This window comes from Drosophila albomicans, chromosome 3, assembly GCF_009650485.2.
Source record: "Drosophila albomicans strain 15112-1751.03 chromosome 3, ASM965048v2, whole genome shotgun sequence".
NCBI classification, from domain to species: Eukaryota; Metazoa; Arthropoda; class Insecta; order Diptera; family Drosophilidae; genus Drosophila; species Drosophila albomicans.
The window spans coordinates 4,608,920-4,633,390 of record NC_047629.2 but is presented as its reverse complement, the minus strand read 5'-3'; the positions used below and the strand labels follow the sequence as shown (position 1 = coordinate 4,633,390).

At 38.8% G+C, this 24,471-nt stretch overlaps 8 protein-coding genes across 13 annotated transcripts; 3 read left to right on the top strand and 5 right to left on the bottom strand.

Annotated features, from left to right (window-relative positions):
- Window positions 1-1,113: 1,113 nt before the first annotated feature.
- LOC117567667 (zinc finger HIT domain-containing protein 3) lies at window positions 1,114-2,058 on the top strand. The gene is made up of 3 exons (XM_034247788.2): window positions 1,114-1,472; window positions 1,539-1,723; window positions 1,789-2,058. Exons 1-3 carry the CDS (start codon window positions 1,408-1,410, stop codon window positions 1,989-1,991), a joined length of 453 nt encoding a protein of 150 aa, XP_034103679.1. The 5' UTR covers window positions 1,114-1,407; the 3' UTR covers window positions 1,992-2,058.
- Window positions 2,059-2,072: 14 nt separating this feature from the next.
- On the bottom strand, window positions 2,073-2,483 carry LOC117567668 (COP9 signalosome complex subunit 9 homolog). Its single transcript, XM_034247789.2, has 2 exons — window positions 2,322-2,483; window positions 2,073-2,234 (listed from the first exon to the last, which is right to left on the bottom strand). The coding sequence occupies exons 1-2, from the start codon at window positions 2,397-2,399 to the stop codon at window positions 2,091-2,093; spliced, it is 222 nt and encodes a 73-aa protein (XP_034103680.1). The 5' UTR covers window positions 2,400-2,483; the 3' UTR covers window positions 2,073-2,090.
- Window positions 2,484-2,543: 60 nt separating this feature from the next.
- Window positions 2,544-3,227, top strand: LOC117567666 (UPF0587 protein GA18326). The gene is made up of 2 exons (XM_034247787.2): window positions 2,544-2,874; window positions 2,937-3,227. Exons 1-2 carry the CDS (start codon window positions 2,625-2,627, stop codon window positions 3,173-3,175), a joined length of 489 nt encoding a protein of 162 aa, XP_034103678.1. The 5' UTR covers window positions 2,544-2,624; the 3' UTR covers window positions 3,176-3,227.
- A 27-nt stretch (window positions 3,228-3,254) lies between these two features.
- On the bottom strand, window positions 3,255-14,142 carry LOC117567665 (sterol regulatory element-binding protein cleavage-activating protein). The gene is made up of 7 exons (XM_034247786.2): window positions 12,813-14,142; window positions 9,368-9,787; window positions 9,067-9,250; window positions 4,621-6,925; window positions 4,351-4,553; window positions 3,933-4,287; window positions 3,255-3,873 (listed from the first exon to the last, which is right to left on the bottom strand). The coding sequence occupies exons 1-7, from the start codon at window positions 13,106-13,108 to the stop codon at window positions 3,695-3,697; spliced, it is 3,942 nt and encodes a 1,313-aa protein (XP_034103677.1). The 5' UTR covers window positions 13,109-14,142; the 3' UTR covers window positions 3,255-3,694.
- A 194-nt stretch (window positions 14,143-14,336) lies between these two features.
- Window positions 14,337-24,414, bottom strand: LOC117569689 (transmembrane protein 164). Of its 6 annotated transcripts, none has more exons than XM_052003963.1 (5): window positions 24,399-24,414; window positions 15,594-15,962; window positions 15,339-15,531; window positions 15,179-15,279; window positions 14,337-15,120 (listed from the first exon to the last, which is right to left on the bottom strand). In XM_052003963.1, exons 2-5 carry the CDS (start codon window positions 15,921-15,923, stop codon window positions 14,791-14,793), a joined length of 954 nt encoding a protein of 317 aa, XP_051859923.1. In that variant the 5' UTR covers window positions 15,924-15,962; window positions 24,399-24,414; the 3' UTR covers window positions 14,337-14,790. The 6 variants fall into 6 exon arrangements, with proteins under 6 accessions (XP_051859923.1, XP_034106833.1, XP_051859922.1 ...); XM_034250942.2 differs by lacking the exon at window positions 24,399-24,414 and adding an exon at window positions 18,366-18,441; XM_052003962.1 differs by lacking the exon at window positions 24,399-24,414 and adding an exon at window positions 17,745-17,842.
- Window positions 19,129-20,979, bottom strand: LOC117566763 (facilitated trehalose transporter Tret1-like). The gene has a single exon (XM_034246306.2). The coding sequence runs from the start codon at window positions 20,886-20,888 to the stop codon at window positions 19,563-19,565; it is 1,326 nt and encodes a 441-aa protein (XP_034102197.1). The 5' UTR covers window positions 20,889-20,979; the 3' UTR covers window positions 19,129-19,562.
- Window positions 21,652-23,383, bottom strand: LOC117566765 (facilitated trehalose transporter Tret1-like). Its single transcript, XM_034246307.2, has one exon. It carries the CDS (start codon window positions 23,199-23,201, stop codon window positions 21,801-21,803), a length of 1,401 nt encoding a protein of 466 aa, XP_034102198.1. The 5' UTR covers window positions 23,202-23,383; the 3' UTR covers window positions 21,652-21,800.
- On the top strand, window positions 23,572-24,139 carry LOC117572275 (protein CTLA-2-alpha). Its single transcript, XM_034254978.2, has 2 exons — window positions 23,572-23,732; window positions 23,798-24,139. The coding sequence occupies exons 1-2, from the start codon at window positions 23,694-23,696 to the stop codon at window positions 23,996-23,998; spliced, it is 240 nt and encodes a 79-aa protein (XP_034110869.1). The 5' UTR covers window positions 23,572-23,693; the 3' UTR covers window positions 23,999-24,139.
- Window positions 24,415-24,471: the final 57 nt, after the last annotated feature.

The window sequence follows — 24,471 nt, the reverse complement described above, 5'->3', positions numbered from 1 at the left end:
TGTGCAGGATATGTTTGCAATTTGTGGACACGCCGACCGTCATTTGATTGGTGTTGTTGTCGTTGTTTTTGTCGTTGTCGTTGTCGTTGTTGGTGCCGCTGCCGTTGTCGATTTTTCAGTATTTTATATTATATTGTTATAAAGTTATTCGTTTTTATTGAATTTTTTTTTAATTATTTGCGAGTTGCCCTAGCCACATAAAAAAGCTTAAATTTAAGCAATTTGTTATTTCTCCAGAATAAAAACCATTTGGGTTATTTATTAAGATTGCCCCTATGTACTTCCTTTAGGCCAGGTCATGAGATGGTTTCTGAACCAAATAATGTCTCCCCGATATTCTATTAGGCACAGCCACCCCTGTCTGCAGTTGATAAGCCAATTGTTTGTTTTCTTAGCACCACGCGATAGTTAGCGTGCAGTATGCTACATTTTTTTGTTGTCCGTTTTTGTTATTGTAATATCATGACACCCATAAAAAACAATGGCAGGGCAAGGCAGGGCAGGGCAGGACAAACATGCCAGCCAGGTGAGATAGTAACAGTTACTCGTATGTGGGCCACTTTACCCATTTTTGCCACTGACATTTGAGGCACGAGGTCTCAAAAGACAATCAAAATTAAACGGCTTTCAGTGCTGACATGCAAGACGTGAAAAGTAAACCGATTTGTTATCTGCTTTCCAAAATATTCAGAGCACTCCGCATTGAATTGACAATCAAAAAACTGGGATTCGTTCAGTTCTTTCAGCTGAGACAACAACCCATTATTTCCGAGCGGCTGGATTTTTGGTATTTTTCTACGTATGAAAAATTACGTTATTCACTTGCTTTTGAATATCGTATTTTTTAGTTTTATAATTTGCGAGATATGTGATATGTGTGTGTATTAAAACAATGAGATACCGATGATAAAATATTACCACATGGCATCAAGGTTTGAAAAACTTGGAAATGTTGTGCACTAGTGGAACCAGTGACAATTCTCGGGTAAAATATATATGTGTTGGAAGTTTCACCCTTTCTGCAATAGCGTTCTTTAATATACGCAATCTATTTATTTAATAACATTGTTTTCTTAATCACTGAACAAACATTTTGAAACACTTTATTTCCCCCTTATTTTTGTAAAGTATAAACATATACATAGAAATTATTTTTCTTTAAACTGTGTCAATATGAAAGGAAACAAAATTATGATGTTCGTATTTTTATGCATTTTGCATTTCACATTGAACTTTTTCAGACTTTACCGCCGCAAATTGAAAACGGATGCTGAGATGAAAAGACGCGGCATAGTATACTGAACAGTTATTGAATGATTCCACGGCGTTCATAATACGAAATAGACGGCCTGAAACATTCAACAGCTGTTTAGTATTGGAAGCACGCGATTTATCAATTTCAAAACAATGGAGTGTGTGAGTTGCCCAAATTTAACAAACAAATACAAATGCAGCAAATGCATAGCTCCCTAGTAAGTGATATATTTCAGCAAGTTATCCGATGCATCCCCAACATTATTCATTGTGTATTTTAACAGTTGCTCTGTAAATTGCTATAAGAAACACAAGGATTCAGCGCAATGCGAGGAACTCGCAGCTGCACAACGAGAAAAGGGTAGCCGAAAAGCAGATAATAGTCAATCATCAGTCGAGCAGGAGCCAACACTATATGCTCCATTCAGCACGGAAGATACCATTCCCCTTGCATTGCTACAGAAATTAAGTACGACAATATGCATTCAAGTTTGTCAGTCGAAGGCTTAATCACAAATTTTGTTTCACTTCCAGACGATTGCGAGCCACTTCGTCAACTGCTCTTAAATCCCCATCTGCGTGCACTGTTGCAGCAGATTGATGTGGCACACAATGCCAACCTAACCATGACAGCCGCCATGCAAGAGCCCCTATTTATCGAATTTGCCAATGCATGTCTGCAGGTAGTTGAGCCCTTAAGTGATGCAGAACGCGCTGAATTGCAATTATCCAGTTGACGTAGGCTGCGCAAGCCACACATGCAGATTATTAGTACAATCAATTATTGATACATATATTTAGTAAATGAACTTAATTAAGAGACAAATCTATGCTTTTCACTTGTTGGCAGCTCTGGCTTTGGCCCAGTTATCATCATCATCAAAGAGATCATCAAAATCATTGTAGAAATCGGCATGCACGTGTTTATCGTTTGTGGGCGTGGGCATATGGTCCATCATCATTCCGGTTGCACTGCCCGACTGCAGAATGTGTGCGAAATAAATTGCATAGTTAGTGAACATTTAAATGGTGGCCACTTTTTTGTTTGTCATTTCTGTTAAACTCACCTCCTCCATGTCCATGTAACCGGCGACCTCAGAAAACATTTCATCGACAGCTAACGAGGGTTTCATGTTTAAATCCATTGCTCTACTGTATTTCTCTCTTCAAATAATTTGCAATCCAATTGTTTATACTTCTGCCTAAAACCATACAAGCGTTGCCACTGTGTTAAAAATTATAGAGTTGGCAGCACGACAGAACAGCTGTGCTGACCGCCTTGCGTGTTGCTCAGCTGATGTCATATTTTCCGGAAACTTGGCAGCACTTCAAAAAATACTCAATTGGAATTATTGCATTTTTGAGAAACAATGGTGCGAGTGGGACTGCAAATCTCAGCAACGCTGGAGAATATTGATAAGGTGGAGATAGATGCCGATTATTCCTTCTTCTTTAAGTTAACCTGCAGCAACTGCGGCGAAACTTCCGACAAATGGCATGATGTTACTGAATCGGAACGCGTGCAGCAGGATTCCCGCAATCCCGATGGCTTTAACTTCTATATGAAGTGCAAGATGTGCGGTCGCGAGAACAGCATTGATGTAGTAGAGAAGTCTAGTGGTAAATAGGTTGATTAGTTACTCGATCAACTATCGTTGACTACTTTCTCTTTATTCTTTTAGTACCCTACACAGGTGACGATGCCGGCAAGTTTAAGACCATCGTGGTCTTCGATTGCCGCGGCGTGGAACCTGTGGAGTTCTCACCACGCTCGGGCTGGAAAGTACACTCTGCTGAGAATGGTCAGGTCTTTGAGGATGTGGATTTTTCGGATGACGATTGGGTGGAATACGATCAGAAGAACAAAGAGTCCATCGGTGTTTATGAATTCAATTCTAAGTTTATCAAACTAAAAAAGTAACTTGCATTTAAAGTCATCTTGAAATAAAGAATTTGTTAATAATTAAAAACAATGTCACATAGAGAAGCATTTTTTCTTGCAGATTTACTTTTCACATAGAAAATTAAGAGTACATGAGTCTAATAAATATATAAAATATAGATAATTTAACAATTAGTCGTTTAATATTATGTTGAGGCTTTTTAAGACACTATGATGGTATTATGCAGAAATCTGCACGTATGTTAATGTGAAACAAATGTGTGTTATCATTTTCATATGCATCGACATATGTACATTATTAAATATATATACTCTATATATATATTATGGTAGGCAGCCGTATAATGGAATAAACACAACGACACTGGTTAAAAGTGATAGCCTTAGGTTATAAATTAATGAATGCGTCAGTAAGATTAAACTTTAAATTATATCATACACACAAGTGTCATGTTCATTAAATTTAACTGTAACTTAATAACATTTTCATTTTCTTGTTTTGTTTTTTTTGTTTAGAAAATAAATTCATTTCGGCTTTTAGTGGCACTTATCGGCCACAATGGGAAACCGTACAACGCGAATCTCATTGCCGTAGTCACAAACAACCGAATCGCAGGCGAGCATCATGATTTTGGGGCACAGCTGCAGGTTGGCAAAGTCCAATTTGACTTCTCGCGCAGGTTGCCCCGTTCGCACATCCCACACAATTAGGGAACCTGAAGCAAAATAGATGGCAATTAGAATTTGTCGTATCATTATCATGGTTTTAACTTACCCATTTTGCTTGTTACCAACAGGGATGGTGTTAGCATTAACAAGCTGGAATAGGCATTTGAGATGTTGATGGTGGTCAGCAGATTGCCCTGAAAGCGTTCCCACACACAAATACGCTCATCCGTGCCCAGCGAGATGACGTAACTGGGCGCACAGGCCAAACAGCTGACGGCACCGTCATGAGCTTGAATGTTGTACATGCACGCGCCTGTGAATAGATCCCAGACACACAGCAGCCCGTCCTGGGAGCCTGAGCCACCAGTGCCTGGCTGCCAGCGGTCCACAAAGAGACATGTGATGGGGCCGCAGTGTCCGTGCAGCGTGTACTCTACATCCGATTTGTTGAGGCAATACACCTGCGGCAAATGAAACAAAAATCAGCTTAGCGTGGATTTGAATTAAATCATTTTGTCACTCACTTTGAGTGTGTGATCCTGGCTGCCGGTGAAGACCATGTCATTGACCACCTGCATGCAGGTAATTGGTTGCTGATGTGCCAATCTCACACCCTCCAGTGTTATCTTCATCTCCTCCTTTGTTGTCTTTTGCGGGACTTCCTGTTGTTTCTGCTGCTGCTGCATCATTATTCCTAGACTGCCCGTTGAGCCAGTTCGCACATGAGCTTTACACAGATAAAGACAGCGATTAAACAAAAAAGTTCGTATATATTAAGTAAACTTATCACTTACTGCGTCTGTAGGCGGAGGTGAAGCCCCAATCGATCTGCTTGCCCTTGTAATAGGTCTCCAGACGATAGAAATCAAGTCGACCATTCAGGCGCGCCACAATCACCCGATCCCCATTCAAATGAATGTGCGTTATACCCTGATTTCGTTTAGCATCCTCTTGGTAAGCACACTTGAGCACACCGGCGGGTGCTTCCCATAGCTCGACTCGTCCATTGGCACAGCCGACGGCAATCAGATTATCAAAGTAGTCGATGCACCAAATCGGCGAACTGGGCAGCTTACGCAGCAGCGTGTGTCCATCCGGGCGTGGCTGGGCTATCTGCATATCGTTGCGTCCAATGCTGGTTAACTGCTCGCCACTGCGACCATCCCAGACACGGATCTGACCCTTCAGGCAACAGCTGATGATGTAGTTGCCGTCGGATACGAGGCATTCAATGCGATGCTTATGGCCAGCAATCTGTGTGGGCACACCCTCAAGTATGTGCTCGGTTTGTGTGTGTGGCGCCTCCGATTCATGCCAACTGGAACGCCATTCGGCATAGTTGCGCGTGCAGATGCAGCGATAAAAGACCACCATGGTGTAGCAGAGCACAAAGATGCTAATGCAGCACAACAAAATGGCAAAGAAGATCTCCATGGGACTCTTGGGCACCAGCGGCATGCCTCCTGGCATTACCATTGGCGACTCGCGACGCACATCATCATCATTGAAATCCAAGGGATCCAGCGCCGCAGCCAAAGCTTTCCACTGGAAATTCTGCTGCAGTTGCTCCTGCGGATTGCGCAACAACGTCGCCAGTTCGGGCGAGATGGCGTGGGTCAATCGAATGGTGGGCAACAGAGTCACATATTGCCCACTTAGCGACACATTGTACTGCTTCATGATGGTCGACCAATGGAAGTTCGATAGAAAATAGTTCAGTTCAAAGTTGGGATACCTCAAGCGTAGCAATTCGGCCGCCGTCTCGTTCACCTCCGACGGCGACTGCTCTCGATCCATTGCTGGTGTCACATAGTTAGGCGTGCCAAGCCGCTCGCCCGTCTGTTTGAATCCCTGCAGAAAGCTGCTGACAGCGCCGCGAGTTGCTTGTAGATGACGTTGCAGTTCGTAGGTGGTGCTCATGGTGCCGTTTGTTTGCATGCTGAAGAGCTGTTCGAGGCAGCCCGAGTTGTAGACAATCGAGCAGATCCACACGCTCATCCAGATCATGAAGGCGCGCTGAAAGAAACGCGTGCGTGCCCAGAAGTTCACAATTTTAATGCGTTTGGGAATACGCGGCTCCTGGCCTGAACCATGTCCGCTATGTCCATTCACCAAGCTGCTGCGATCCGCGACCACGCCATCGGCAAAGCACAACTTCGGATGCGATTGGGAACGTTGGAAAGTGCCGGGCACGAATGGCGGAAGCGTTGGTGGCGCTGCTCCGAAGAATCGAAAGTCCTGGCGGCTCAACGAGCCCGCTCCATGCTGTCCGTTGCCCATTGTACAGCTTAGCATCATCTTGGGCAGATGCTTGGCCTCCGTGGTGTACTCAGCACGTTTGATATTCATGGCCAGTATTGTGGAGAAGAGCAGCATTTGAAGCATAAAGTCCGAGAGCAGGCCGACAATGGCGAAGATGCAAAACTCCTGAATGACGGGCACAAAAGTGGCCAATCCAATAGTCAAGATCGTGATCTCAGTGAGCAGCGTCTTGGAGATGTGCCAACCCTCCTTGCTCAGAGCCTGTGCCACGCGTATTTTTACATCAAAGGTCTCGTTCATCGAGACAACGCTCCTGGTTATCACCAGACTATTCTCCAGTCCCACCAATATGACCAGGTACGGAAATATATCCTTTGACTGCAAGGATATAGTCAAGCCGAAGAAGAAGCACAGTCCCAACGACATCGCCAGGCTGCCCAATGTGGTAACCACACTACAGAGTGCCAGCAGCATTCGGGAACGGAAAACATCAATCTTCCGTACGGAGAAATAAACGTAGACAAACACCAGGATAAAGGCCACGGATAACGGCAGGAATTCCCAGATCTTGTACTCGCCAGGATAAAATATATATGTGATAGTTGAGGGCTCCTCGACGTCTCCTCCAGTTGGACCCGTTGTCAATGGTGGATAGTATCGCAACAATTTCTCCTTCAGCGTCTCCAGGTACTCGGCATCGTTTTGCTTTAGGATCAGCGTCATGGCGTACTGGATTATGCGAGAGCGTGCACGAAGCGGATAGCGTTTGAATCCCGTATCCTGCATGGGAAGTCCAAAGAGCATTTCCGCAATTGACACTTTCGATTTTTGTAGATTCTGAAATGTAACGAAACGACCGATTAACGAAAAGGTTGCAGATAGATAAAGATATAGATTAAAGATAGTTGATCGATGGTCTAGTTATCGCTTATCTCTGGAGTGCAAAAATCCCTCAATGACTGGAACGGGCTCTGTGATTGATTAATTGTCAGGTGAATCATATTTGTGGCACGCGCGAATCACGTCATCAATTGTATTCCCCATTTCATCATGACTGAACCAGTTCCACGACTGATCTCAACCGCATTTCATTTTATGATTCAAATTATAAAGCAAGCTTACATCTCTGGCCTTTAACTAGATGATCTAATTCAATGTACAAAAACCACAAGCTCGAAAATGAATTTATTTTTCATCAGCTCCTTTTCCTTATTATCAAATTCATAATTTAAACCACAGAAAATTTATATTAAACATCTAGTGCTGTGGTTAATTTTCTATTTTTATTATTTTTATTACTAAATTCATTGAATGGACCTCCACAAATAAAAATACCTTTATTAAATTATGAGAATAGAAATATTAAAACTGCAAGTTAAAGTTTCCTTGTTGAACAAAATGAAATTGAAGAATTTCATTATGATACTTTAAACACAAATATTATCAATTTTAGTGGTTTTGCTTTAATTTCCTACTTTAGCTGATAAAACTCTTAAAACTCTTCGTATCAATGAAAAGGTTTTAAATTAAAATTCTACAAATTTTGCAAGTGCCAAAAACATTTTCTTTGGAATTTGAATCCTACTCGGTAATCGTGTCTAATGCATATTTTATTATTTCGGACTAATCTAAAAAAATGTTCACAATTCTAATCAACACGCAGTCTAATCTATTTTTTGTCCCGTTGATTACATTATCTTTTTGGCATTGTAAACAACATTTTTAAAATTAATAATACTTAGGAAACTACTTTCAAGTTTTTCCTAAAATTCAGGCTTATCTGAATCTTTCAATAGTTATATGGAAAACTCTTCAAACCTTTTTTGGGGGACTTGTCAAAGAACGGTTTCCGTTTGCCAAACAAAATATGAGATTGTATACAATAAGTGAATAACTCACGAGTCGTAGAGCTGAAGTACTTGATAGATAAGTATCTATATATAAACAAACAACTACTTATGTGTATGAGCAGGTGTGCGCCGAGCTTTTGCTGAATTGTGTGTGCACAATCAATGAGTTAGGGTTTCGCATATAGACGACGGGTTATCTGAAGGAACATACAAAGACTATACTAAAAGACTAGCCTATTCATTGAAGATTGCAAATTGTATGTTTAAGTTTCTGAATATTAAATAAGGTTGCATAACTAAAGAATAATTATCGAAATATATTTTGCAGCTTTAAAAGTAGTTTACGAAAACTGGTATTTCATTATTATTTCTATACAAAAATATATACACTTTTTAATTATTTGTTATATTTAATATTTAAGAGATATATCTGCAGATTTTATTTGCAAAATTTGAAAGTAAAGATAGAATTCCTATAATGTATTCCATCTTCAGTCTTCTAAAACATCTATAATTAATATTTGCATTATTTACTTTAATAACATTTGCAAAATAAATATAGTATACTATATTTAAGTTAACTAACAACTCTACATTCAATTAATTTATATACCATATAAGACTATACAGCTCGAGTGTAATAAAAGCGAAATAGTGCAGTATTTTCTATAGAATATTCCAAATGCATATACCAAGAAGACACTAAAATATCAAAATGTATATTTGGTATATACATATGTAATATATACAAATATATATAATAACCTTCTACACTCAGAGTGTTTATCTGCAAAAGTATTAAATTCTTACATCTCTCTTAAAGCCGATGATACCTACATAGGTATTTTAACTGACATTCAGACAGAAGTTCATGGCTGATCATCATTGTATATAATTGTAATTGAGCGATTGACGTGTCTTAGCTTAGCTTAGACAGTTTGGATACAAAGTACAGCAAAGTTGCATTAATGGGCATGTCAAGTGACTTGGTAAATATCAATTTGCTGCTAAGTGATGCAATTTCCCATTAGCTCTAGCCAAACACACACATACAGTCAAACTTCAGACGCTACGCACACACACTTAACACACTTTCAACACGTTCCGGTCGAGAGTTTTGCCACTTACATGATACTGAAAAATTGTGTTCAATATATTTGTGTCTCGTGTAAAGTTTTGGGTATTCTGCGCCCATAGATTCGCCGGTGATAGCAGGAGGCAGCCGTATTCCGGAAAGATCTGATCGAGCTGACCCTGGACGCCTCGTTTAACATTCTCCACGTGCAGACAGTTTTGCTCCAGTGTGCGCTGACTGAAAGTGCAGGGAATTTGATTCAATTAAAGGCAATGTCATGTTGTACTTATTTATATATACAATACTGTACATATATGTATATCTCTGTCGATGTCTGTGTCTGTGTCTACTTACTTCTCGCTGCTCTGATGATTGCGCACAATTTCGAGCAATTTAAAAACTTCATAAAGCGGCGCTCGAAACGCATCCATTAGCTGCATTTCATCTGTCCATGGCAACACGCTAACCCGCAACGCAATCTGTTGCACGTACAGCGCCGGATTGCTCTGCGCCCAAGGCAAATTTCCTCGATCGCTGCTGCTTCCATTGACCAGCGGCGACGACGTCGACGTCGACGCCGATGATGATGACCCTGATGGCGACGACGGAGGCGGAGGTTGCCCAGCAGCTGATGCACTGCTTCCACTTTGATTGAAGCCAGAGGAAAATGTTGGTGGCGATGCCTCGCCAAAGAGCGGAGTGTAGCGTCCCTCATAGGGCAAAACGATTTTTGTGGGGATTGTGCCAGGTAACGGTATGTTCATCAGTGGATAGCTATATATAAATAAATGAGGGAGAGAGACATAGATTGATCAAATTAATCTATTAACACAATCAAGCAATCAAATTCGTATTCTTCTTCATCCTCAGTTTCGCATTTGTAGCTGTTTTATGGCTGTCAACGCCTCATTGGGTTTGTCATCCAACGCGTGTCTCAAACTTTCCCTCGCTTCGCATTTGTATTTGATTTATCAACAAATTTTTATATTATTCAAGGTTAGCGGGCCAAAGCAATAATTAAAACAACAGCAAACAGCAGCACGACCGAGCCCAACAATAATAATTTCTATTGACCATTGATAACGAACCTGGACAAACGGACAAAAAACTGATCAAACACAATTCTTGCTGCATTACACTAACTGATAAGCCAAGCAGAATCTGGTTGACAACTAAAACCATTTTTATACCCGCTACTCATTTGCTACAAGGGTATGCTATGGGAACTACGAATCTGAAGTACGCAATGTGCGATTGTCGATACTATAGATAAAATCTGAATTGTTAATACGGTTATGTCTGGGGCAACAATTAGTTATTCATTTTTAATAAATATTCCTATACTATGAGTGCTTATTTAAAACATACTTGTCGCTGACTGTACTTATTTGAAATAAATATGAAAAACTAGTCATGAAGAGTAGACCCGACTTTAAAATACTTTTTAATATAGTGCATATTCAGCATGTATATTGAATAAAGTAACTTATACCCAATAAATGTCTCTCAGCGATCAATTTTCAACTGTGTCAATATTACAAAAATAATTTAAATAAAATTTGATCTTTGTGAGACCGACGGAAAAAAGGAATCAATTGAATAAAAGAAATGAGATTTCAATGCACTATACACATATTTTAGTTTTATACTATAATATAGTATGTATTTATATTTTAGTATTATACTATATACTATTTGTGTACATATTATAATACTAATATAAATATATATATCTAATACATATATAGTATATAATACACAAAATAGTATTTAGTGTAATACTATTTTGTGTATATCTATTATGGAAATTACCCTAAGTACGCCGTATTCACGTATTCACGTCAAATTAAAAATGATATGCGTGTTTAGTTTTGAAATTGTTCTCTGGAATAGCAGTATAGTAAGGGTAGTTTAATTCTTGGAAAGCCTTTTAAATTGCGCTCCCTTACTCACTCTTTAGAAATATTTTGGGTATACCCCATTGGTAAATAAAACATACTTTGCCAACTGACGCTTATTCATCGACATGTTCTATAACACCGTCTGGAATTATTTTTGGGCATGAAAATGTGTGTGATTGTGTAGTGTACAAATAAATACATAATTTAATATTTTCAATTATCTATCAGACACTGTCCCGTAAAATGAGAATGCTCGGGGCCAACCTGAGGTCTAGACAGTTTTATTTGTTTTTGTTCAGCATGGAAATTGATTAAAATCTTTAAACGCGTGGCAAAATTTCAAACGTATATATAGAAATATCTGAGAATATTGAATAATTCGAGTGTTGTGCAAGAGCTAAAAATAAAGTAGGTCAACATTATGCCAATTTTCAGATTATTACATTGCATATTGTCCTCAATCAATGGTTTTACATCCACATATTCTGAGACCTCTCCAAGCCTTTAGATTACATTGCAATTAAATGCATTATCAATAAACGCAAAATTCATTACACATTTTACATTTATTCTTTATTTGTTATATATTTATATATATATTATATTATATATATATTCGATTGACGTATGACGGAATGCTCTACGGGTTCAATAATGTTTCTTTTTTTGCTGATAATCAATATTATTATCTAACTGCAAGTCAAGCAATTTTGAATTCCATATTTATTTTGCCGTAATAGAATCAACTGGATTCACACAGTTATAAAAGAGCAAAGAACTCTTTAAAGATTTCACACTGCAATAAATTATGTTTGTTTAAGAACTAAAGCTAAACAAATAAATAACCAAACGATGTTTGTTTAATAAATAAGGCTTTGATTTACAAGTGATTTTTTAAATTAAAAGAGTAGCTAAATGGAACAAAATTTCTTTAAAAAAAGGTTTACTCTTGACAATGAAAATTGAGAATACAACAATGGAGCTTTTAGCGTGAACACATGTGGATATATTTCAAAACCAATCAAAGAAGGGTGTTTAACGAGTTTACAACGCTTGTGTTTGCTAATTAGTTCAAACATTTCATCAGCTTTAAAATCTCATAGTCATAAAATTGAACTGGTAAATAAATGTATTTTTAATATCGTTTTAACATGCAATCGCGTTTAGGGGTAGATTCGTAGAACTGAACATTTCCTAAATAAATTTTGCAAAAAAACAGCAAATACGCATATGTACTGAGTTTTCAGAATTGGGAGACGCTAACTTGTACTACATACATATGTATGCTTACTTATCCATATGTAAGAAGTAACAAATTAGATAGCTCGACTGTGAAATACCTGTCGCTTCTTTATTTTGTGCTAACATCTTTGAAATATATAAAGTTTTTATTAATAGTTAAATTTTGTTATTTCTTATTATCCGATAGTAAGACAATTATCAGAACTGATTCATCTTTTAAATATTGCCGGAATTGAGCCATCCACATCAGAAATTGTGGTTTTGATTTTTATTTTCTAGAGAGGAAAGTGTTACAAATTAATACTATGGACAAGTTTGGTAAAGCTATTAATGTCGAGGTGTTCATATGGACATATTTAGAGTTATGTGGACACTGATTAACTTTTAATTTCTTCCTTCTAATTTTCACAGATAAACTCTCAAAATAGAATTTATGAAAGTCAAATCTTCCCAAAATTAGATTTGAAGTTTTCGAAGTAATCAAAGTTTAAAAGATTACACAGCATTTCTCAGTATATTTTGTATTTATACGGGAGACGCTCAGAAACAATATATTTCTAATTTGCGAGTGTTCACTGTACATATATTTTCTGGGCGCACAAATTTATATTACCCTTGTACCCAATGTATGCCGGGTAGGAAAATAATAAACTTACCACGAAAGCAAAATCGCCATGAGGGCAATGCTGGAGGCGCATGTTGGATAGCTAGACAGAAAAAGTCCATGCTTGTAGTAGAAATGCGCCACAGAAGCAGGCAGTCCGGATGACGATGATGATGATGACGACGCCGATGTCGCTGTGCCCACCGATTGCGGCGAGTTAGCTTTGATTTTTGGCGATTTGTTATTGGTGACAGCGCTGCTGCCGTTAGCCATCAATGGCAGCGTTGTTGTTGTGGACGCGGCAGCGGCTGCTGCTGTTTTGGCAGAGCCATCTGTTGCGGCAGCCATGGCTCACACACACACACACAATCAGTAGTGCACACTCACACACAGACACTCACTCTCGCGGCAGAGAGCACGAGCCGAATTTACACGATAGTAAACACACAACCACACACAATCACGCACACAGACTCACTGACAAGGTGAGAGGATTGGTGAACTTTAAGCTGAGTTCTAAAGTCAACCTGACGGAGTTTCAGTTTTGGCCGTTTTTTATGGCTAGAATTACGCAATTTGGCATATGCAACGCTTCATTTAGCGTAGGCGTCGCGACTGCGATATTATTTATTAATAGCGCTGTTGTTGTTATTATTCTTATTCCTTCTATTGGCTGTTCTATAGCATTTTTGATTTTCGGCATAACAAGAAGCATAACAATAATATCGACACATTTTTGCATTCGGTTGTCTATTGATTTTTCTTTTTCTTGCGCTTCATTCGCACCTTTTGGCCCCACGTTTATATTTGCGCCGTGTAGATTTTTGCAATCGCCGCCGCTGCCGCCGTCGACGTTGCCGCGGTTACTATGCTTGTTGTTGTTGCTGTCGTCGTCGTCGCTGTGAGCAATTAATTGACATTTTCGCGCATCTCCGACGGCCGCACGCACGCACACACATGAAAACACACACTGCCGAGTCACAATTGTGACGCGCTCATCGGCGTAGTCAGCGCCTATTTATTATTATAGCAGCCGCTTCTTATTGTTATCAAATTATCAGAAAGAAAAAAAGCATAAGAAATGCCTTTGCTGTGTGAATTTATACAATTATCAATTGCCAGGCGCTTTTTTCACTTTGCTTTTCCTTTTTGGCTATTTAGTATTTTTTACAGCTGCGACGCAAAACTTTTTCCGCACACTTTTATTGTATTTGGTTTCTTGTTTTGTAATTTTATATATTTCTTTTGTTATATTTGCGATCTGCATATGCATGTACATATATGATGACCAAATATATTCACGGTTCTTGCTAATTTATTAAACACGTTTTTTGTTAAGCTGTCTCGGATCGGGCGAACTTCACGACACGATAAAGTTATCGTTCTAATAAGAACAACATTAAACAGCTGTGCTCATATCGGTCGCAATTTGGCCGCAAATATCGCATGTCCGTAATCGATACATCGAAAGCAATTGCACATGTTCAACATTTTCACATGCCAACCATCGATACACATGCGCGCGATATTCAATATTTTAAAGTGACCATGTTTTTTATTTATTAAAAAGACTGAATTGATTTTGATTATATATTTGGTTTTGAGCTCTTATGATTAAAAATGTACATATTATAATATGCTTAGATTGGATTTTACACAAAAATCATACGTAACATATTAAAATAGTCAAGATTCGAATATATTAAATAATTGAACAGCTAAGAACCCTTTAGAACTTTTTTGTTTCGTTAGAAGTATAACCTCAATGAGCATATATCGTTAGCCTTAATTATGTATATTATGTACACTCCCGTTTTTTGTTTATGGTCTTTTTTTTTGTTTTTGTCCAACAGCATCCCAAGATAAGAACTTATATTTGGAGGATCTATGGGTCTAACTACAGAGGCTATAGGAGAAACCGTACCTAAGTATTGTAAATGTTCAAGTTTAACCAAAGAAAACTGTTATAGTCTATAAATTGACTTATATAATAGACGCAGTCAGCTCTTAACCTGATCTATCGCGCTGTACTAGTCAATCTTTGTCGTTGGCATCGTATACTCTGCCGTAATGGACTCCGCCGTGGCATATTCCTGCTGCTGCAGCTGATGATATAGCACATGTTCCGCCTCCGACTGTGTGTAGTCCTCACAACCTACAGGCACACCTACGCCGACCACATTGTGTATGCCATTCTCATTGGATCTGCTCTTTTGCGAGCCAAATAAGAGAGCCGTTCCTTTACTGAGAAGTGGACACAATAAAGTCTGGTGACAACAGGCAAACAATCTGTAGTTTTGACCTTGAAAAGGATCTGACATGGCCGCGCAAAGCATATGATCCAGATTAATGCCCGTAAACTGAAAGCGATATATTAAATGTAAATTACTGTAAATGTTTAACAGTAAAAGCACTTACAATGGAGAGCGGAGAAAGCAGCACGAAGTGATAAAAGAGCATAAATGCTGTGCCGATATTGGACCATTTGAAATCTCTTGGATCCTCAATGGTATATGCACCTACAATAATGACGAATTAGTTACAAAATGAATAATAAATATTATGATTAAATACTTGCCACTTCTTAGTATATAAATGGGTATAATGTAGAGCAAAGCATGTTGAATCCAATACGTTGCCTGTTCAAAAGGATACGTTCGTCCCTCGACCTCTGGAAATATAAATGCGAGAAATGGACCATTCAAGTTGCTCATTTGGATGCGAAACAATGCTGTTGTTATCTTTGTCGGCTTAGCAGCTAGAAGATAAATCTAGAAAATGTATCAAATCAGATGACAATGCGGTTAACTAAGAATTGATTTCCCAATCTCACCTGCAGACACGTTTGAACATGACACGGATTCAGGGCAAAGATCATTGAGCGTCCGGCTAGCTTAAAGCCCATTTCAATGCCAAAGATAATGGACATGCTGATGAGCAGAAAGAGTCGCATGGGACTGTGAGGTTTCTGTATCTCATGCGGTGGCGGCAGCCTTATAGGTGCCAACCGCTTCCATGAGCTGTGCATGATGTAGATGAATAGAGCTGATAGTAACGCCGTCTCAATCCAGCGCCGACGATCCGTCATGTAGTTAATGCATTCGGGACCCGTTGTACGTGGTATCTCATCCGTAATGCCGCCGACAGCCCAATCCCAGTCCATGTTTGGATTATTTGCTCAGGCTAAGCTCTGACTTCAGACCTGCAAGATAAACATCAAAAGCATTTAAATTCTGTGGCAACTCTCAGCCTTGCCTATGTGCAGCAACCACCCTTATGAGGGGCACCATTAAAAATTAACCGCATTGCGTGTCGCTAACAACCCGAAAAACAACGATTTGTGCATTGTTTGTAAAGTGAGTCTCCCTTTCCCACGAAGTCTGTGGGCCAAACAAACCCCAAGCATGTCTGGAATAGCTAAGAGACAGAACGAACCCAAGAAGGGAACACCTTGCACGAATCCCACTACTTCCCCTTTCGTAATTATTGACACTAAAAAGTATGCTATGAAAATTTTTATTTGTTTGCTGGAATCAAAAGGGTATTTAGTTTTCTGATTTGAGATGCCTTCTTTTTATTCTTTTATTATCGACCACTTGAATTAATTTTATGGGAAAGAATTACTTCAAACGTCGATTAAATGTTTCAAATATTTTGACAAATGTCTTTTAAGAGGATTGTTTTGATGACGTTTAAGCCATCATTTTATTTGGCTTCGTGTTATTGTAAACCAATTTAAGATGCATCGATATAGGGTATTTAGACTCGGATATGGCCTAAACCTTATTTTTACGTTGTTTGGCTATTCCGGAAATTATTAACCGTGTAAGAGTGTGTGTGGAAACCAAAAAATAGAAAAGAAAAACAACCGTTAATGCAGCACAGGTGAAACAGCGACCACTTTACCGCCTTATCGAGCACATTTCCTTCAAGTTTTATACCCAAATAGCAACTGAAGGCTGCCCCATACACTTTGTGTGGGGGTCGCTTGTTGAATGAATAGTAAAGCCAACAAAAAAATGGCTTGTTGGGGTTGGGGGAGACTGCTAAATATATGGCAAACTACATTGAGAATGAAATATTGTCAACGTTGACAGCTGCCGCAGCTGCAGGCAAACTTGGCTGACTGCCAAGATTGAAGGCCATGCCAGCTGGTCAGTTTCAGTTGAAAATCCATACCCAAACCTAAACCCCCCAGCCCCAAAGTGTCAATTCTCGATGTATATACGAATATTTATTTGGGGCCTATTCCAAATTCACTTTTCGCAACCAATTTCACAAATATAAATTGAGCATACTTTGAGGAGTGTACAAAATAAAAACACCTCAATTCACTGTTTAAACGTTTGTTTTATATTTTTATTTAAATTTGAACCGTACTTTTTAAATGTTACGCCCACACACTTGCACATCGAGTAATGAATGCAACCGAAGCAACCAGAAACAACAGTTATTAGGCTCTATTTTCATTGTCAAGAGCAATAAAGTGAAAGAGCGGGAGAGAGAAAGGGAGGGCGATTGTTAGAGCTTTTCGAAAAAGGAATAACAAAACAGCGTTTGAGTCAGCTGTTCCCTGAAAATGAACAAGAGAGGGCGCCACTTTAGCCCACAACAATCAGTCTGACGATTTAATAATTCGATTTTTCAACAGGCTTCAAAATCGTCACTTTCTGTTACAAAATATCTCAAATTAGAACATATCTGCATGTAACAAACTAAGTGCATCTGCACATTATATACATGTGTATTCATGTATGGTATACATATATGCATATGTACACATTTCTCACTTTTTAATGCTCGATTTAAGTTGCCAGCCACGTGGTTCTTTTAAAGCTCAACGCGACACTACAAGACGCTTGATATAATCTGTATGTACATATATTTTCCACTTTTGATAATACGCGCACATTCCTAAATTATTTATATTTATATTTTTAAATTTTTATTTATATGTATGCCTATGCTAATGCTATGTTCCCACTTATGAAATTTGCATAGCAAATTTGCGAGCAAAAAAAATGTTGAGATATTTGCGAGCCTAAAATAAAACGCGTCGCGACGTCATATGCGTCTGCGGCTGCGACTCTTACTGACTGACGGTCGTCGTCGCGACGTCGCTGAGTCTGTTTTTATCCCCCACTTGGTTTGGGGTTGTTTCCCCTAGTGTTTCTCGCAGTTGACTTTCCCAGAAGAGGTATTTCAATTTGTGAACGTATATTTTGCATTTTTTATGACTACTTGTGCTTAAGTGAAATATACTTGTGGCATTGTAATAATTTAAATTGATATATTAAATATGTAGTTTATCATATTTACAAAGATATGGCAACGGAATAACAAATAAGGAATTAGCTATCTTTAATGTCCTTCAATTTTCAAACTAACCACAGTCCACAATTTACCTCAACTCTCTCTCTCTCTCTGACGCTCTCAAATTCAACACGGACGCTCACGCAGAGCTTTTACTCTCAAACTTGAGCTTTGAGGTCTATGTCAATTTGGCGCGAAAATAAAGGTTAGTCGGCATCTGAGTACAAGGCACACTCTCGCCCATATGCATGTGTACGTGTATGTATGTATGTTTGCATGGAAAGCTTCTTACCGGACGCGACGGCTACAAATTGGATTATAAGACAGAAAACGCACCACCTATGATCTGATTTAAGCAGCTTTAGCAATTTGTAATATGTAATTATTATATTATTTCATATAGGTCGCACCAGAACTTTATAATACTTATATGTTAATGTGCAGCGTATCTTATTAAATTTAAAAAATTAATTTATACCGTTTAATCGAGGAATTCAAGAATTCGCGACGTTACATTTAGCGAGCACGACGAGCGAATGCGAAATTGTAACTGTAACTGCAAACAACAAACCAAAGTGATAAACTACGAGATACCCTAAGACTTTGCTGGAGTCTTCTTTAAACAATTGTTCAATTATTCAGTTAAATTGAAATTCAGTGTATATTAACAGTTTTGAGTATACATTTTAAACGACATTACATGTCTTTCCATCATAGTGTAATATTTATTGTGTTCCCATTTACAATAGGCACAGGGTATGAAATGAAAACAAAGCTAGCATTAACATTGTTTTTTGTCTCGCGGAAATACCAATTAATTTGAAAGCTAGTGCGATGGGGCGACATTATTTGAATACTCAATAGATACCCTTCATCATCAGTCACACATACAACAACAAAACAATGGCATGCATCTATTATGCAGATAAAGCGTGACCCTGCGTATCGATTACAATTATAGTATGCTCCTAAGTTTATATACGTCGCGTTAATTAATCAGCTAATCAATAAATCGATTGGGGATAGACTGTTATAAGGTAAGCACAATTACTTTCAGTCGTATGAATCATTTAATTATTATCCAACATGTTACTTATAATTTAATAAGAATAATATCTAATTTTATACAGAATTGCATTTTAAAATTTAGATCCAAAAATAGGCGCAAAGTTTGCGTTATATTTTCTTCGTATGTCTATCCACCCTATTGCTTCTAATCTAAGAATGATAAAAGATCCAACTTCATCTTGTCGATAATGATAACATATCTAAACATATCCTACATATCCTACACTTCAGTTCCCAAAATTATCCGGTAAGATTCTCACGAATTTCATTGAACATCTTGCTCTTCGTCGAATCGTGATAGATCGCAAACGAATGCCGTAAAATTAAGCTCGAAATTTGTCTTGAATAGTTCATAAACCTTAGGAGCCAAGTTTCTCCTGAATTTCATTCAAAGTCCTGCCCTTATTCTCAGGCACAAACATTAAGAGCCAAGTTTCTCCTGAATTTCATTCAAAGTCTTGCCCTTAGTCTCTGGCACAAGAAAGAAAATGAACACACAAGCTAAAAACGAGATCACAGCAAAGGCACAGAACGTCGCTGCAGCTCCAAAGGCATCCAGGCAAAGGGGAAAGCACTTGGTAACACAGAAGGCAAACAGCCAATTGCAGGTGCCCGCAATGGCGCCACAAACCGGTTTCACATCCTCGGCAAACAATTCGGCCATTATTAACCATGGCACGGGACCAAATCCAATGGAGAATCCAACGATGAATAAACACGTAGCCAGCACAGGCAGCCAACCGACATCGGAGTCCTTTAGCCATTGGAAAAAGATTGCCATCACGAGAGTTGTGATGCCCATCACAGCCGCCGACACCAGCAGAAGCATTTTGCGACCCGCTTTCTCAATGGATAATATTGCCAGGATGGTGGCAATTACCTGGGCGATGCCAAGGATCACAGTGCACCAGTCGGGGGAGAGTCCGGTTCCGGCATCTTGGAATATGCTTGTGGCATAGAAGATGATCGCATTGATGCCCGTAAATTGTTGCAGGAACATCAGCGTTATGGAGATGCACATTCCCATAACCGAAGCCTTGCGCATCATTCCCTCGAGAACTTTGGGTTTCTCCTTCTTCGACTCGGCCACCATGGCATTCATGTCCGCACTGTAGTCGGCATCCTTGCCACGCAGCCACTTCATCGCCTTGTCTGCCCTTTCAGACTTCTCTTTCTGCACCAGGAAGACGGGGGACTCTGGCATCCAAATGAAAATTATGAAAAATATTATGGGCAAAATGCCGCACAAGATGTTAACGGTCTTCGGCTTGCACAAGGCACCAACACCAAATCCATAGAGAATCCCATGCACAATCCACAGCTGAAAGAAGCATCCCATAATGCCGCGAATGGCAACCTCGGCAATCTCTGTGGTATACATGGGAGCGGTCACACAGAAGGCGCCACCGCAAGCACCAATGATGAAGCGTCCAACGAACATCACATACACACTGCTTGCCCATATGATGCAGCACCACCCGATCAGAAAGGGGAACACCAGCACCAGCATTACCAGCTTGCGCCCGAAGAGGCCAATCAATATACCAATGGGAATGCACATGCAGGCTGCTCCTAAGGTAAGCAATGACGTTATCCAACCCCAATCGTCACGTGACACCGAAAAGCAATACGCTTTGCCATCGGTCACTGGCTTTTCCATTGGGCCAGACCAACCAAGCGCTGCTCCCAAACAGAAGGCTCCGAACGCCGCTGATAAACCAGCAACATACTGTTTTAATTGACCCATTTGTCCTCACGAGTATTTCGTAAATTTAAAAAAAAATATATATCCAAATTAGATTTAAATTTCTCCTAAAGTTCCTCGGTAAAAACAAAAATTCAAATGAGCGTTTCAAATATTTTTGACAAGCAGAGCACATATGACAATGTAAGGCAAAGGCAAACTAAAAATCACAACTACAACACTAAACAAAATTTATAAAAATGAATATAAAAAACAAGATATTAGAAATAATAAATATATGTAGGTAAACCAATACAAAAAGTAAGTAAGAAAGCTAAATTTAAATGTGACCGATTGTAAGATACCCACTACTCATTTTTATTCATAGCAAAATAGTTCATTATCATTCATAAAAATACACCAAATTTGTATACCGTAAATATACATAAATATACCGATATACCGATATTTGTCATATCGTTGTCTATCGCTATTACACACAACATATACCATAAAGTACAAAATATACCAGATTGTTAACCAAAGCAACTAAGACTCGACATCAGCAGCCGATGATCGTAATCGTAACTGTAGCTTCACTTAATATACTTAATATAAATTTTATAATTTGAAAATAATTTCAATATTGTCGGACAGTGACATTGTTGTGAACGAATTGAAATAATACTAAACCTCTTCTTAAGTGGTTTGCCGTTTGGCTGTTACATAAATTTCCTACTGGCACAAAGTTATAATACCCTTCTACCCTAAGGGTAGCGGGTATCAAAATTAGAACAGATCATCAAAATCACTGTTATAGTTATAATAAATGACTTCTTTTAATCTTCAATGTGAATGTTGGCAATACCCTAAGGAAAATTATCACCGAAATACATACTATATACATATTTGTGTATCCGCAAAAAACGATCGCGTTGCTTAGATTTCAAATATCTTGTAGTGATCAGATCGTTTTTACTTTTTCGGAAGTCCTAAAAACCACTTATTGGACTGCAGTTTCACTTGTATTTCTTCAGGTGTCAAGTCCTTGGTCTCTGGTAACATGAAATAAATGAATATCCAAGAGAAGATAGCGAATACCGTTGAAGTCCAAAACGTTTCCTTAAGGCCCCAGATTATCGCAATAATGAGAACAGATTTAACATTCAGAAAGGCAAAAAATGCAAAGCATGTCCAAACAATACCCTTTCCAATGGTTTGGAATCCCACCAAGAACAAATCAAATACTATCACATAGATGAGAGTGCCCAGCCCGAGGGCATAGAAGCCAATTAAACTGGTCAAAGCGAAAAATGGCAGCCAATTGAGTTTGTCCATGTAATACATTTTCCGGTTCGTAAGATAAAAGTAAATGGCTATCAGGCTATTGCAGAGGGCAACTAGGAATGCGGAGAACATTAACAGCGTTCGTCTCCCGACGCACTTCAATAATGACACGGACACAATGGAGAACATCACAAGAACGATGCCTCCAACGACTGTGGACATTTCCGATTCAAATCCGAAATCCGTTTTCGATAGACGATAAAGGGCTGTGGAATAAGTGATGATTGCGGTGCCACCACTAAAGATTTTGAAGAACATCAGGCCAATGCAGATAAAGAGAGCTCTCCAAGTACTCCTTAGTCGCATTGACTGCCACGATGCTGCCAAGTCCATGGACACTTTTTTGACCTGAGTCTGCAAATCTATAAGTTCGAGGGCCACGTTCTGATTGCGCAACCATCTCAATGATTTTTCAGCCTTCAACGGTTTCAGTCGCATCAAGTAGTAAACTGGTGATTCCGGCATCCACACGAAGGTTATCAGAAATAAAAATGGCAGAATGGCGCAGGCATAATTGAGATACTTGTAGCTGTGAAAGGCACCAACAACGTAGGCATACAATATGCCCAACACGTAGAAAATGCTAAAGAAGGCTCCGAGGGTTTCCTTTTGTCCAAGCTGAGCAATCTCAGTGCAGTACAGTGGCACTGTAAGCACATAGCAGCCACCGGGAACTCCTTGCAGAAAGCGTCCCAGCATAAGCATGTAACGATTGAGTGCAAAGATAATTAATGCCCACGATCCTAAATAAAGAGGCACCGCAAGCAGCATTACGGTCTTGCGACCCCACAATGACGCTAGCCATCCACTTGGAATTACAATAATGAAGCAGCCCAACCATACAGCCGAACAAATCCATCCATAATCATCCAGATCTACTGAGAAACCACATGCGTCCTTTTTTAAAATAAAATACTGAGCGGGCGCTGACCAACCAATTGAAGCGCCAAAGCTGAGAGCTCCCAGTGATGCAAAAAAGCCGGCAACATACTGATTTTGGCCACCTGGTAAATCAAACACAGTGGACATTACTCTATGAATATAAAGAGCAATAAAAAGCGAAGCCTTCCCACTCACTGTCAATTTCAAAACTGATTTTAGTCCCTATTTTAAAATTCCCGGCTTTCAGTGCTGACAACTCGGTGTCAAATATACTCATATTTATGTATATTGGAATATCTCATGGGCGCATATTTCGAACATGTCCCTTATGATCCCACGCCTATATAAAAACCCGGTCTTTAAAAAAAAAACCATTTGAATGTTCCCAAAATATAATTTTCTTTAAAAATAAAATATATTGGGTTTTTTTTTGGAAAATATGCGATAGCAAATCTCTGGTTTAAAAAATCGATTGTGCTATCGATATTTTTCCATCTCTATATTTCATTGTTTCTTTGTGCGACACAAATAAATTATCATAGTCAAGTGACTCACTGCGTGAACTCAAGATTGCATTCAAATTGTGAATAGCTTTCTCATAAACTTGGGCAGTTTCAAGTAATAATCTAAAGTGTCAACATGTCGCTGGTATCCGACGAAGAGTGGGCGGATTATAAGGTATGTTGTTTGTTACTGATAATTGTAAACAGCGCAATAGTTTTCCGACGCATCTTTGTCTCCAGATCAAATTTGAAAAGAAATACGACGGAGAAGAGGACACGAAACGACGTCAAATTTATGAGAAATCTAAGGCAAAAATTGAGGACCACAACAAGAAATTTGAAAAGGGCGAAGTAACTTGGAAAATGGGCATTAATCACTTAGCGGACTTGACCGAAGATGAGTTTGCTTCGCGTTGTGGCAGCAGAAAGCCGCCGCAGTAACATTTGAATCTCCTTAATCCTATTCTCCTTTATGTGAATATGAATCTCTAATGTTTTCTATTATTAAATACAAATAAGTAAAAAGAAACGATGTCTTTGTTCGGCTCGTTTTTAAATTAAAATACTTATCAACAAGTTAAATTCTCCATTTATTAATTGGCATTCAATGGTCACACTGTGTAGTGACAACTGTTGATATATGTTGTGTAGGGGGGATGCTTAAGTTATGGACAAATACATAAACATATATATGGTTTAAAAAAAGCAAATTAATGTGCATTTAGATATATTTATATTTATGTTTTTTTATTATTGTATAGTTTAAATTAGTGTTATCATATCTGCACTTCATATGAGACAGCTTCGATAAATATACAGCGACAATTTCATGTTCCCTCACCTCAATATTAAGAGAGTTGTTTTCTTTACACTTTTACATAATAGATTTATTAAAACTAAAATATATGTACATC

Bases quoted from the DNA above. Each gene is read 5' to 3' on its own strand.
- LOC117572275 (XM_034254978.2), top strand. From the start codon at position 23,694: ATGTCGCTGGTATCCGACGAAGAGTGGGCGGATTATAAG. The intron at 23,733-23,797 runs GTATGTTGTTTG...CTTTGTCTCCAG, and splicing joins AAGAGTGGGCGGATTATAAG to ATCAAATTTGAAAAGAAATA.
- LOC117567667 (XM_034247788.2), top strand. From the start codon at position 1,408: ATGGAGTGTGTGAGTTGCCCAAATTTAACAAACAAATACAAATGCAGC. The intron at 1,473-1,538 runs GTAAGTGATATA...GTATTTTAACAG, and splicing joins AGCAAATGCATAGCTCCCTA to TTGCTCTGTAAATTGCTATA. The intron at 1,724-1,788 runs GTACGACAATAT...TTTCACTTCCAG, and splicing joins TGCATTGCTACAGAAATTAA to ACGATTGCGAGCCACTTCGT.
- LOC117569689 (XM_052003963.1), bottom strand. From the start codon at position 15,923: ATGGACTGGGATTGGGCTGTCGGCGGCATTACGGATGAGATACCACGT. The intron at 15,532-15,593 runs GTGAGATTGGGA...TACATTTTCTAG, and splicing joins ATGTTCAAACGTGTCTGCAG to ATTTATCTTCTAGCTGCTAA. The intron at 15,280-15,338 runs GCAAGTATTTAA...TCATTATTGTAG, and splicing joins CATTTATATACTAAGAAGTG to GTGCATATACCATTGAGGAT.
- LOC117566763 (XM_034246306.2), bottom strand. From the start codon at position 20,888: ATGGGTCAATTAAAACAGTATGTTGCTGGTTTATCAGCGGCGTTCGGA.
- LOC117567665 (XM_034247786.2), bottom strand. From the start codon at position 13,108: ATGGCTGCCGCAACAGATGGCTCTGCCAAAACAGCAGCAGCCGCTGCC. The intron at 4,554-4,620 runs GTAAGTGATAAG...ATCTGTGTAAAG, and splicing joins CACCTCCGCCTACAGACGCA to CTCATGTGCGAACTGGCTCA. The intron at 3,874-3,932 runs GTAAGTTAAAAC...ATTTTGCTTCAG, and splicing joins GTTGGTAACAAGCAAAATGG to GTTCCCTAATTGTGTGGGAT.
- LOC117566765 (XM_034246307.2), bottom strand. From the start codon at position 23,201: ATGTCCACTGTGTTTGATTTACCAGGTGGCCAAAATCAGTATGTTGCC.
- LOC117567668 (XM_034247789.2), bottom strand. From the start codon at position 2,399: ATGGATTTAAACATGAAACCCTCGTTAGCTGTCGATGAAATGTTTTCT. The intron at 2,235-2,321 runs GTGAGTTTAACA...CACATTCTGCAG, and splicing joins GTTACATGGACATGGAGGAG to TCGGGCAGTGCAACCGGAAT.
- LOC117567666 (XM_034247787.2), top strand. From the start codon at position 2,625: ATGGTGCGAGTGGGACTGCAAATCTCAGCAACGCTGGAGAATATTGAT. The intron at 2,875-2,936 runs GTAAATAGGTTG...TTATTCTTTTAG, and splicing joins TGTAGTAGAGAAGTCTAGTG to TACCCTACACAGGTGACGAT.